Source organism: Achroia grisella, unplaced genomic scaffold (assembly GCF_030625045.1).
Source record: "Achroia grisella isolate CSIRO2021 unplaced genomic scaffold, CSIRO_AGI_Agris_v1 utg402, whole genome shotgun sequence".
In the NCBI taxonomy this organism is placed as follows: domain Eukaryota; kingdom Metazoa; phylum Arthropoda; class Insecta; order Lepidoptera; family Pyralidae; genus Achroia; species Achroia grisella.
In genome coordinates, this window is record NW_026712841.1 from 2972669 (window position 1) to 2987082 (window position 14414).

General features: G+C 30.5%; 1 protein-coding gene across 3 annotated transcripts in view; it reads right to left on the bottom strand.

The window, feature by feature from the left end:
* Positions 1–14414, bottom strand: part of LOC131844437 (cyclic nucleotide-gated cation channel alpha-3) — a 94217-nt gene that overhangs the window by 27227 nt on the left and 52576 nt on the right. For all 3 annotated transcript variants that reach the window (XM_059193329.1, XM_059193326.1, XM_059193327.1), the window contains exons 4-5: positions 13283–13470; positions 10942–11439 (exon numbers count right to left, since the gene is read on the bottom strand). In XM_059193329.1, the coding sequence (XP_059049312.1) occupies positions 10942–11439; positions 13283–13470 (686 nt within the window). The remainder of the gene's footprint in view (positions 1–10941; positions 11440–13282; positions 13471–14414) is intronic.

Below are 14414 nucleotides of genomic sequence, written 5' to 3' on the forward strand. Positions count from 1 at the left end.
TAAATTTTTTTCAGAAATTCTCTTATGAATGACGAAAATCGCTAGAAATTTTGAGATAATATAGACAGATAGGAGCGACGGATTTTAATTAGATTAAATCTAATTAATATGTTTAAAATTTTATTTCAAATCAAATATACCTATTTAATGATATTTACAAAACTATAACCATAACCACCATAATATAGTTTAAAGAATTCATTCGGTTTGTGGTTTTTTTCTCCATATATATATTATATATACTATTTGAAATTAGAGTATTTGAATTTAGCATAAATTCGTAATATTAGTGTCTATAATAGTTTTTTTTTCTTTACGTTACTTGAACTTAATAAAATACTTACAAGTAATACAACCACCTCACTAATACATACGTACTAGTATATACTACGTAATAGTAGTCAAGGAAATTGTATAGAAGTAAATATAAAATGTAAACAATATAACTCATAATATCACAAGTCTATATTTATCAAATATAAAATTATATTCTAATACTCCATATTAACCCTTAAATTAGGAGTGTTATAATTATACGTTAGATCTATAATTAACGAGCTCGAGCACCACAGATCATCTGAAACCGATATTATAACCGGCGAAGTTGCGCACAAAGGATTTGCTGTTGATTTAAACTTTTCCCATTATCGTGAGGGCCACTGTATCGCATTGTACTTGTATTATATACGAACTAGTTATACAGGTAATCTAATTACACTGAACTTTATTTGGAGTGCTTACTAATTAAACAGTTTTATATTTCGACACTAATTACGCTTCGTGACAGCCTGTTACTGCGTAAAGTTTATACTCATTTTAGAGTTGTAATTACTTATTAAATTTACTGTTGTATATATCTATAGGTACTAATATTAAAAATGCAAAAGTGTGTCTGACTGTTTTTTTGCTACATTTTAACAACTAAACGGACTTTAATGAAATTGTATGTGAAGATATATGGTATTACGAGGACGAACATATATTTTTGATCTTACTAAATAATGAAGAAGAGGAGAAATAGAGAGTGAAAGTTTGTAAAGACCGCGGGTAACCTATACTTAGTTATTAATATTTTTATTAATTATCATCTATATCTTTTTTTAAATCGTCCATAACATCGATATTAACTCTTTGCATAATGCTACCGATAAGTCTATCAGAGGCGAGGAAATACTAATTTTGTACCTAAGTACTAAATTAGTGAATGTCGCCTCGCCTCGCCTCTAAAAGACAATATAACAACAGGTTAGAAGAATGAATTTGTTAAATATTGTTTAATTTCACCCGTTTCTACCACCACAACCACAAATATTATACTTAAAACTAGTTCATCGATTAAAAAAATAAACACCAACGTAAAGTTAGCAAAGTATTTCTTATTATTTCTTATTTCTTAGTATTTCTTAACTTTTACAACAAAAGCTTAGCTGCCTCCATTTTCTGTAAAAAGATATTGACATAAATATAAAGTAGATCGCCAACAAAAACGTCTGAATACAATAAAAATTATCATTCTAAACACCTTTGTTTGTTACATATACTTTGAAATACTTCAATACTGATATGAAAATTAATATTCACTTTTTATAGATTTGTTTTATTAATTTCTGAGAAAAATATAACGGCGATACTTAAGTACAGTGCATCTGGAACAAAAATGGAATTGTAATATGGAATGTGGACATAATCTTTAATCAGTATACCCGCTTATGAATTATTGTTAGGTAAATTGGCCGTATTTTTTATGGCGTTATTGCATTGCGCAGCCCTGCGAAAAGGTACTGAAAAGCATATAACGATTATTATTCTAATAATTATCTTATACAGCGACTATAATTTAGTCATATAAACAATTAGCTACTATTAAAATCGGACCCTGAATTAAGGGATTTTAAACACGCAAAGCTTTTTCCATAATAATTCAATTAAGGTAAATTATTAAACTAATAAAATAGAAAGGAATAGTGTCCTTTCTGTTACTGAGATGAAGTAACTACACCATTTAAGACGCGCTATTTCAAAATAAAATTAATTTTTCTTAGCGCACAAAGACGCCGTTACAAAGATTGTATAAAACGTCTTTAATATTATGCTATGCCTCTCTTCTTATCATATTTCACGCTATCTTCTGATCGAGTCTCTTGTGAACGGTTTTTGAACGCTTTGTAAAGCTATTGAACGTTCGCCTTTCACCCTATTTTTACGCTCTTCGCTAAATGAGGGCTTTAAATGGTTTTTGTATTTGATTAATAATTTCCTGATTTGTATTTTGCAATAGTTTTTTCGGGGCGTGACTTAACAAACTTACAGTGGGAGATCACAGTCTAAATAGTTGAATTTGAATGATGGTCATTCAATGAAATGGCACTTCATAATGAAACACCTCTTGGTTCTTTTTACTAATACGTCGAATACAAAGCCTATTGTTAAAATAATTTATATTCTAAAATTTTTAAGTCATTTAAATATTCTCTCTGATTTTTAGCGTATCATTTAAAAACAATTTCTTTGACACTAGCTTTTTTAAAATTGTGGTATACATAGATAAAATAAACTTTATTTGCTTTAAATAATGGTAGAAGATCAGTACATTACAAGATATATAAGGCAAGTAATTCGAGATTCGTGTATAAATTCAACAAGACGACATAGTTCCTAAATGCCATATTTTTAAGAAAACCTTAGAGTAACACTTACAATTGAAGGAAATTGTGACAAATAAGAATATTATACATTTTTTTATGTAATTTAGTGGTTGAATTAAAGACAAAGCCATAGTTGTTTTTTAGGGAATATAGCATCGCTTAAATATTATATTTATAAAAAATGAACATACAGTATCTTCGTCATACTGGAGATATATTTCATAAGCAGGGTTGAACTTTTATTTCATGTAATCTAGAAATTTTATAGGTAACTTTACTGAAAGTCATAAAAGAATAATGTTGCGTTAGATCTGACAACTGACCTTCGAACTGGTAAGGTGACCTTACCTATTTTTGCCTCGTAGCAATAATGCGTGGGTTGTTGATGTGTTTCAATTCGAAAGCCAGGCGTCAGGTCTAACACAACATTATTCCTTTTAAAAAGAGAAAATAGCATTTATTTTCTCTTCCTATTTTTATGGGTAATGAAATCGGTTTAGTTACTAATCTTAGATATAATACCTTACCACTCCAGAAATGGGAACAGTAACTTGTTATATTTGTTACCGACAGGTGACAAGATCAAACGGCTTCAGACGTACCTACCTATTCTCTCATATCTATTGTAAATGGATAACTTGATGGAGATAAGTTTTAAACGTACTATTTTAGATTAAGATATTTTTTCAGTATTGTTTAAACTTCTATAACTGTTCAACAAATGTCACAATTATGGTCATAGGGACAATGCAGTCCGAGCTAGTTACTAAAATTACTGAAATTTAAATGTAATGATGGCTACAGCAATTGTACAAATTCTCTTGAGATAATAGAGAGCTTCAAGAGACAAACCATCTGATCACATCCCAAAATCATACAGTTCACTACGCTTTCTTTGACGGAGCTGTCAGTATAATATTCTATACTCCGTTACCTAGACAACATTTACCTTAGATAAATCACATTGCGAGTTACATTATGGTAATAGTAAAGTATTTCCGTTCAACACATTCCATGACAATATGTTGGTATACTCAAACACTATACAATGTTTACTGAGGAAAGTTTCCCGCGTCCGGAGGGAACTAGTAACTACTTCTCAACTTCCGAATGAGCGTCTAGCGACTCGACAAAACTCCGCGCGCAATGATTTTACTCGTCTACTTTCTTATTGGTACTATAAATGTAATTTTGTATAAACCAATCTGTTTTAATTGTAAAACTGTTATCCTGGAAGTTTCAATAACCACCATTTATTCAGTATTAACTGTATAAACAAGCTATCTTTCCTGTAATTATCTCGTTTATAGAAGGGAAATGTCGACCTCTCCGGAAATTGATGCTTTTGTATACGTAGAGAATGGAAACTCAGTTCATTTTATTATTGCATCTGATAATTATAGAGATAGAAACTTTTTTGTTTAAATAAGTATATAACACTAGTAAGCTATGAAAGCACTATTACAATATCGTATATTAAAAAAATATATGTTTAATATAATTAATTGTACCTGCTCCATAAAATACAAAAGTACTATCAAATGGATACATGACATTTGATTCTGGACATACAATCTATTTTTGTTTTATGTATAGCATTTCAACTAAATGTATGTTTTACAAGATTTTTCATCTTTAAATATTTCTAACAAAAGTAGCAGATTGATTGAATATTCGAACACGCTCCGATAGCGAGCTTCGATAAACAAGCAGCTACGTAGACACTTCACTCGACAGCGCTTGACTTGAGAAAGCTTAACGGCACTATATTATCTTGCTTGGAGTTTAGTGTAAAAACCTAATAGAGATATTAATAAATAATACTGTTCTGTAGATTTAAAATATAAATCTCACTAATGAGTAAACACAATCAAAAAGTTGTCTATGTGAACTTATCGAATATATTATTTTATAAATAAATATAAGTAAATATATTCGGAAATATATTTGTTAACATAAATTTATATTTTATTTATATTTTCATATTTGGCCACTGCGATTTGTCAGAGAATTATACTTCATACTTTTACATTGTTTTAATTAGTAATTTTACCCGTGTAATTTTTGTAGGTATATTGTATATGCAATTGGCAATAGTAAATAATGCATAATGTATAAATACAATGTATATAGTATTCTACAGTCATAAAAAAAAATAGAAAGCCCATACATATAAACTGCGTCGTTCGCAGGAGCTTATGTCTCCTTCTTTTGAGGATTGTAAGCATGTATGCTCTTCAATAAATTTAATGAATCACTAGTACTTAGCTACTACTTAGCCTCCTGAAACAAGGTAGAGTCCGTCCAAATGATATTGTTTGAGTACTTCTAGTAAATGTGTGATATAGAAATAAATATTATTTTATAATTTTTATTAACCTGTCTTCCATTAGTTTGATCAACGTATAAAAATTCTAATAAAGTTCTCTAAATAAATAGTCACAGTAATATATGTAAATACCACGTATTAGGATACTAAAAATTCTTTATAAAAGGTCTTCAAATTTAATTTATTATTAAACTGCAATGGTCGGCGTCTGACCTTATAATCATTTTCAATCAAATAATCATTAACTCATCCCGTAAAACAAAAGTGTAAAAACGCAAAATAGACATAATACAGAAAAACCCACATAAATTGAACTATTACATTTAAAATTATATAATTAAGGGAGGTTTTATGATGGTGATGAACCCGTATATACGATTTCTATTTTGATTTATAACAGTTCTCTGTCATGATGTTCATTCATTTTATGAGCATACAATATTAAAATTATAACGAAATATTATCACGTAATCTACGTCATCCACTTAACGGCTCTCGTTTCAGCGCCGTATTCATGAGGACTAAAATAGCCATATTGTTCTCAATACCATTTTTAGCTTTAATCCATTGTTTATATGGAAAATAAGTCTTTCTCAGTATTAAACATTGAATTAATTTCAACTGAAAAATGAGAACTGACACTTAATTGACAAGTAAAGTCCAATTACATAAATCAAAATCTACCATTCGCAAATATAGGTATTCATTTACATTTTACTATTATTTCTTATGTATATCAGTCCATAAGGTATTTATAATATGGCCCATGTAGCCTGAATTAAATAAATGAATAAAATAGGAAAATTAAAATTTAATTTTCGCTCTAAAAAAACCTCGTCAATACCTATTTCTTAATATTTCCATTCTTCTTTAGACAGCGAGTCGAAAGTGTCGTTATTATAACAAAACAAGCTGTCATTGTATATTTAAAATAAAGCTATTTTAAACAGTAAAATGAGCGACCGCGATATCAGACAGGTCCTCATCTTAGTAACTTTATGAAACTACCACAGACAAGCAAAGGCTTTGTTCGTATACCGATGAAACTTAATTAACCTCTCACCAAGTCCTTATGATTCAACTGAACAACTTTCAACGAATGTATATATTGCTTAAGTTAGGTATACTACAAAGGAACGACTAGGATGCTCAAAGGCGACTCAGTGACAATGGCGTATTTCCTTGTAAAGACTGATAAAAGGGTAGTATTCATACTTATGTCTCCTACGCTGATATTATTCTGATTACCCCCAGTTACGTCTTATTGTAGTACTATTATAATATTCCATTAACATTCATTATATAATGATTTGTTTTGTATAACCAGTCGAGTTTAATAGCCATTACGCTTTGAAATTAATATTTACAGTGCAGTTAAATCAGCGGCTATTTTGGCATTCCTGGTTTATGATATAACCATTTTTAAAGTATACAAGAACAACTTTACAATATAATAATTAGTATATAAGAGTAACAAGAAGAGAACAAATCATACGAAAACATATCAAACATAATAGTAAAATTTCAAATTGAGACTACTACCCGATTGATAGCAGGTCAGATCAACCTTTACAAGGTCTGTGGGCGATAGATAGAATGAGTGGACTGTATTTGTTACATTAATGAAACAACATTAATGAAAAAAGCTGGTATTAAGCTGGTACTCCGTCAGGTACTATTAAGTATAGGTCTTGTCAGTAAATATTCAATCATCATGCGAAAAATACTAAAAATATAATCTCTCATGTAAGATGCTTAGTTCAAAAACTAAATCTAACTTGTCTTTAAAGAATCATAATATTTATAAGTGAAATGAATACTCCTGTCGTATCATATACCTAATTTGTTTAAATCCAGCAAATTTTACGTATACAAATTCAGAATAATGGTGTTACTTAAGTTAATCTAATTAATAGGCTTATAAAGTAAGGACCTTGAGGGTTAAAACCCCTATTTTATACAAATTGGAATTTCACAGGATTTTCTTTGTATAGCCTGCAAATGAGAATGTACTAGTCCGTTAATATGATGCTCTTAGAATATGAGGTCTTATTAACTGGATGGGTTATAGAAATTAAACCGTATTATGATTCATGCAAAGCCGACTTTTAACCCCCACATCAATGGTACCTTGTAATATAATGTCTGAACTCTGTGAGCGTTCTGTCATACAAATATGCATGAGTAATTAATCTTGCACTTATCTATAATTTAAAATTAGTAGTCAACTTTATTAAAAATCTAAAAATACTACATACTATCTATATTTAATAACGAGTAAGATACTAAACATTCACTCACATTCTTAATCCACTTTCATATCATATTATGTTATGTTATGTCACAGACTTACTCTTAATGTCTACTTTTCTAAAATAATTATTATTTTTGTTTGGGTGCGTAACATTATAAAATAATACACGTAATAGTGTTGCAAAAAGTTATCATATATATAATTATATTGAAAAATAACTACAAATTTTAACGTGTAGATAACGTGATTATCGTAAAATTTTGTGGAATCATACTAACTTAGTCACGGTTATAATTATTGTTCGTTTCTTATAGAATGAAAAAATATTATCCACACATATAACGATAATTCAATCTTTGAAAATATAATATTCGTAGCTATCAGAAATAATGTAATTATTCTACCAAAAATGCGTAGAACTAGAAACATAAAGTACAACATGCTATTAAATACAGTGGTTGATTCAAACAGATTTCCTGTCATGTTTCTTATGTATAATTATATAATATTAGTCGAGGATGTTAGCATGTAAAATCAGCATCCCTAACTTCACACGATTTTAATATATTTATATCTTCTACATATAAAATATACCAACAGTTATAATTTCTTTATTATTATCACTAGAAATAAAATGTATAAAATTACATCATCTTTATATTATTTTAATCATGAGTTGAAAATAAACTGTAATATTATCTACTCCTACAACCTACGCCTAATAAAGGTACTTACCCTATTAAGGAAGAGAGAAACGGTAAATACAGGTAATACGATCTCTTTAATAGAAAATGAAAAGCAAAATGAAATGTGTGAGTATTTAAGTAAATTATTTTTAATTTAGAAATTTATCCCAAGATATTTTTCTATTTACGTGTTTAATTTCAAACTGCCGTTTACATTTAATACGAAATAAACTTTAGCTTCATATTATTCATTCATTATTTGTCAAAGTCGGCTCCAGTACGTAATGTACAGATAAACAACAGACAGAGAACTTTTTTAAATAATAGAATGGCAAACAAACTGGTGACCCACCTGATAGAAGGTGTTAATCGTTACCTATATAGATAAAAATTAATACGGATATCATAAATACCTAGTACTACCATGGATTTTCATTCTTGAGTATTTAGTAGAGATAGACTGTTAAAATTCTGCGTGCGTCTGCGTGGGTACCTCAGTCTCACCTCTCTGTTTTTAGCCTGTTTTGTAAGCTGCGTTTCGGTTGTAATTTGTGATCGATTAGACAGTGAAATAACAGTAAAAGAGGTATGATATCTTAGCCCTCTTAAATGTCAACACGTTACGTGATATCCGTAGTGCTTCTCATATATACAGGTGACGGTTATCTCTTACCAATATGTGATACAACAACTTGACGAGATTGTATATGTTTACAATTTAAGAAAATACTAAGATATTACCCTGTTTCATTACCATATCTTCAAACTGGAAGAGTTTGCAAAGTAAGATACTGGCTGAATAGAGCAATGATGACAAATAACGTTTTTCTGGTAATATAACGTAAAAAATTGTCATAATATAATATTTAGAATATTTTCTAAAGATGTCTCAGACTCGCCTTTTAACTAGTTTTACTATAAGTATGTATAGATTATTTCGGCTCAGTTGGCTTTGAAAGCAAACTGTCCTTTCTATCAGATGGTCCTCTAAGCGTAATGTCTATTGAACCATAAGAACTACACACCACAGTGGCAAAACAACTAAGGGGCAAATCATCCTTAACATAAAAGAAATCCTTTCGTAAGATATATGTATGTCATGAAAGCAAATCTATTGCAAAAAGGGTTTGAAAAGAGTTGAATAATAGTTATGTTTATACACAAAAGTCACGTCTAATAATTGTGTTAAATTGTGTTTAAGTCAGTTACTTTTATTTACCTCGCGATTCCTCCAGCCATATATTATAATAATATTTTTTTATACGACTGCAACAGTCTCGTAGTATATGTTTTATGCAATCGATATATAAAAGGTATGACAGGTAAAGAGAAACCCATGATCGTGCGATTAACCACCATGTCCATCTGTTACCACGGTATAATACAGTATATAGTATGTACTGCACAAATAAGTGCAATTGAATTACGTAAAGATAGTTTCATATTTAATATAATTTAAACAATTTTTGTAATTTTTGTACAATAGTACAAATAATATTTATTTTCATTTTAAATATTCATTAAAAAATAGTAACTATAAACTTATTATATAAATATTCGCTTCATCTGTCTGTTCGTTTAGATCTTTTAAACTACACGATGGATTTTAAAGCCGTAAATGCAATAGATAAAGTGATTCACGAGGAAGATTCATTTATATATACTATAATACATACATATATACACCCATGCGAAGCCTGGGACTGGTAGCTAGTCATTCTATAAAATATAAATAACTTGTAGAAGCGGTAAATCGGCACCTCTTAAGCGGATTTAAGCCTCTATTGCATTCCACTTTAATCTTAGTGAACTTAAATTTGCCAAAGATGATTTATTTTTAAAAATTTACTCTATTTGATTTAATGGTTCTTTTTCTATATTTATTTAAAATATACGACTGCTAGATATCTAAATTGAGATCTGGAGTTATTACATCCAATATGTACGAAATATGTAAAAACATTATTATAAAATATTTATGACGATATGATTATAACGAAATGTATTTTTTTGTAAATTTGAAAAAATAATACAAGACCTCAATCTGTCTTCATTGAAATATGATGGATCGATGAAAGGCTTACTCTGTCACGAAGGATTACTGTGTATAATGTCACTGATTAATGTTGCCATCAGAGGGCGCTACTACCGCCATGATCAATTAACACAACATAAGGCAATTTTAACTTAATTACAACTCTGGATGCCCCGCTGTTATGTGGAGTACTGTCTACTCTATGTTGGGGTCCCTAAAGTTTCTGTAAGCGATATTCCTATCTTCAAAGGTAAATTAGGAAACCCACTGAGGGTCCGTGGTAATGTGGTCCAAAGAGTTATTATTACAACCTTGTAGAATAGGCGATCAGACCCTTTACGCTATAATCGTGATAAATAATAATAGAGATAAAATATTTGTTTTATAATATCTTTATTATTATTTTTATAAATATTTCCTGTTCTACAAGGTTGTAATAATAAATCTTCGAACCATATTACTTTCAGTTGATTTTTTAAAACGCTAAGTAGGTATGTATTTGAGCTAAAATTACATAATTGTAAAATGTAATACCTGCCGGTCTAATCTAGAAAATAATTACTATCCGACACCATTAAAATTGGCCATTTCATACGTTTAAACTCTTAAATTGTATACTACCAACGAGTAAATTCAATATATCCCTGTCAGTGAAAGAACTAACTGATATAATTTATTCGGTTTAGTCTTCATTAAATGAATGATGATATTAATTTCACTTTCCCACTGTACTCTTTTTATTCTTTTTACCACAATAAGAAAACATTCTTATTATTATTATTAAAACTGTCTAGACACGATAGTAAAATCAGGGACAATATCGAGGCAGTTGTAGTGGTGATAAAATTGACTCGACAGAAACACTATGTAAAATCAGTCTCGACAAGAGGCGATCAAGGAAACGATCCAAGATATTATTTACCAAAGCTCCAATATAGCCCCAATTTTATTGACGTATGTAAATGTGTTTAAGAAAAAAATAAAACACTCACCTATTGTTGTAAGCGCCAACGTACACCAATAATAACTTTGTAGGTATTGTTTCACCACGTCCGCCGTCTCTGTGTCATGATACACCCAGTTTTTACTACCGAACCCATTGTTCTTATATATTATATGGTACAAGCACCCGTTCCAATGAAATATCACTAATAAATAATGAATTAAACTGGTAGATCTAAATAAATTTGGATAGTTCGTGTGTCGCTCGGTACGGTCCATGAATGCCCAGAAACGATATATTTTAACGAGGCGAAACGATCGGAGTATTGAGTTGAAGCCAATAGACAGGTAGAGGAAGTCCAAAGGCAAGAGACAGAGGCAGTCTATGTAAAACGTTGTAGAGTTCATGTAGTGCGCTCTGAGTTTCGCCGCGTCTGTTTGTAGCACGCCGTCCTCTAAGTAGCCCGTTCGAAAGTGAAACAATATGTCCGCCAAGTACAGGAAGTCCGAGAAGTAATCCAAACAGAACCACACTATTAGCGTCTCCCCTGTAACAAAGCAAATAAAGCATATTATAAAAAACGTAAGCATGTAATAAGTATCCATTCTATTATTAAAGAAAGTTAATCTTGTCTGTTTATTTTTCAAGACTAAATGGGAGACCGAATGTAAAAAACATGGCTTGATAAACAGTTTATATCACAGGGTCAGACAGACTATGTTTTATCTAAAAAACAGATGAAATTACGGTATTATTTCTACCCATTTCCCGTTTATTTTTTAAGATAAAAGATAAGGCTAACTATTATATTAAACAAATAAATTCATCAGAGTTCGATCTTCAAATTAAATAATACATATAATACATATATAATATATACTTTCTCACTTACAATAATTGTAAATACAAAAATATGGAGTAATAACAAGTTCCCGGCATATATGTCTGTATACATATATGTCTTTATAAATTTTTACATAATATAACTTCAGCGAAATGGCAAATTTCATAAGCACTATGAAAAGAGATCTTGAATGGGATCTACAAAAGAAAATTACTTTCATTCAACGACACTCAGAGAATGCCATCCGTGCTATTTTCTTCTACGTATTTTATTTTTTTATCTTAAAAGCTTTTGATGGCAAATTTTCTGAAATGTGTAAATTCTTGAGGTAAAAAATAATATTGACATTTAAACATTAAATTATTCATTAACTTAACATAAATTGTAACAAATTGATAGATTCTCAAAATAAATTAGCTAAGTAGCTTAAACGAAATATTTTCGTTGATTCTTCAAAATATTGATTTATTGAAAAAGCATTTTCCATATTATACGCTATTTTATAATTAAAAACTATCATAGACAATAATAAATGTCTTCCATTGATTCAAACCTATTCAGTTAACTGAACATTACGATCGATTTCCAAACAAAGCAGAAACTTGACAGTCGCCAAACTTGATAGTCCTGAAACTTATCGCGAATAAGATTACGCGATAGTGAAACTCATCGCGACTACGAGGTAATGAAACAATAGGAACTCAGCCGGGGAAACGTCTAAATGTTACCTTTTACATTGTCTTCACCGTGACACATTTACCCCGGAAAAGCTATTTAGTTGAGTAATTTAATTCACTACGGAGCAAGTTGGGCAAACTATGCCCGAAGTGCACTAAGACGCTGCAACTCTGATCGTCTACTAATCTCTAGCATAATCTTAAATTGAAACGTCTTTACATAATCTGAATACCTACTAAAAATTGCATTTTTATCCGCTGGAGCTTCAAGTTCTCTCCATGATTCAAATTAGTTGGAAGTAAAGTAGATCGTTGAAGTATCTCTTTGGCTAAAAACCCTCGACGTCTCAAGTGTTTTCAATATTCCCCGTAGCTATTAAAGGTCAATACATTATCAAATTGCCGAGAATATTGAACATTTATATATTCGGAATTGATCTTTATTAGATATTTACTGAATTTTTAAATTAGAAAACGTAAAATACTTAGACTTTATATATTATTTCTATTCAAAATTCGGTAGGAAGAGGATGGTATTAGTACTAACCGCCCGTTATCGTGTTTGCGGAAAAGATAAGTAAACAAATTCTGCTTTATCTTACAAGAACATGAACAAAATTAAAATACATAATAACACAGTAAATTGGCCTAACCTTAGCGATTTTTTTAATTACGTTGCCAAATATTCGTGTTTTAGTTATTTGTAATAATTTTTTGAGAATTTTCGCGTTATTCTATCTATTTGTAGAGTGTATTTAACAAGTTTTATACACACAAATAGCTGTTTATACAGTGTCTATTAGAAGTAAAAGTATAATTTGAGCAAAGTCACGTTCGAGGTACGGTGTTATCACAAATCAGTTACTTACCATTAATCTCCTGGAAGGCGAACCTATAGACGATGACCCAAAGGTTGTATAAGAAGGCAAGGGAAACAACCATGGACCAATAGTAGCACAAGCGGCCGGCCGGATCGAACACGAACGACCAGTGCGGTCCCGAGCGTAGTCGACCACTAGCGTATGTTGAACGCCGCCGGAGACCTCCTCTGCTACCGCTAAGGACAATATTAACACTTATTAATATTACATGTAAAAACATATTCTTACAAACACTATACAGTCGAAGTAGTTTTTATATGATCAAGCGATGATGGGCTGTTGCTTCCGTCTACGTTGGCGATATACCCGTGGAATATGATGAGTTTTTTTTATAGATGATAATGGAATTGTGGAGGATGATAAGATGAATATGAGGTCAGGTCAGTTAGCCCGTCGTAACAAATTCACCAGGAATAATATGATGAGTTATATCACTAAGGTCGCATGAGACTTTACCAAGAATTAACTACGGCGGTATCCAGTGGCGGCCACATAGAGTTCGACTCAGGTGAAATAACGGCACTAGTCCCCATTACTAATACCTCCCTCTTTGGACGACCCAGTAACATACCTAGAATCTTAGGTGACGTATATAAGGTGACCATGTTCCAGAAAAACATCCATTATTATTTCTAATTCAGATGAGAAATGGTCCCTTTTACACTTACTTTTTTTTCACTTCTTAGTACGATACACTTACCTTGGAATCTAAACTACACTAAATATATATAAACTAGGCAATTAGTAACAATGATTTAATATTTATTTTTCAGACTTTCTTCACTTAATTTTCAGTCACTTTTTAACAGTTTTCTATAAAATTTACTGTACAGATGAAGCATATTCTAGATAAACTCAATAATATTCTCGTCACAAGTGTTATTGCAGGTTGTAATTAGTTTAAAATAAATCAAATTGACTTCTCATTATTTTAATGCTGCAGTAGAATTCAAAAGACATAGAGAATACAAGTATTCTCTCTCGGAAATTAAAGTAACAGATCTGGGAAAGAACTTATATTGTACAAATGACCGCAAACAAATACTGCCACTTTGTAATGAGTTCTACTGATAATTAATGTTGCCAGTATTTCTCGAGAAAATAGAATACGATTCGCTGT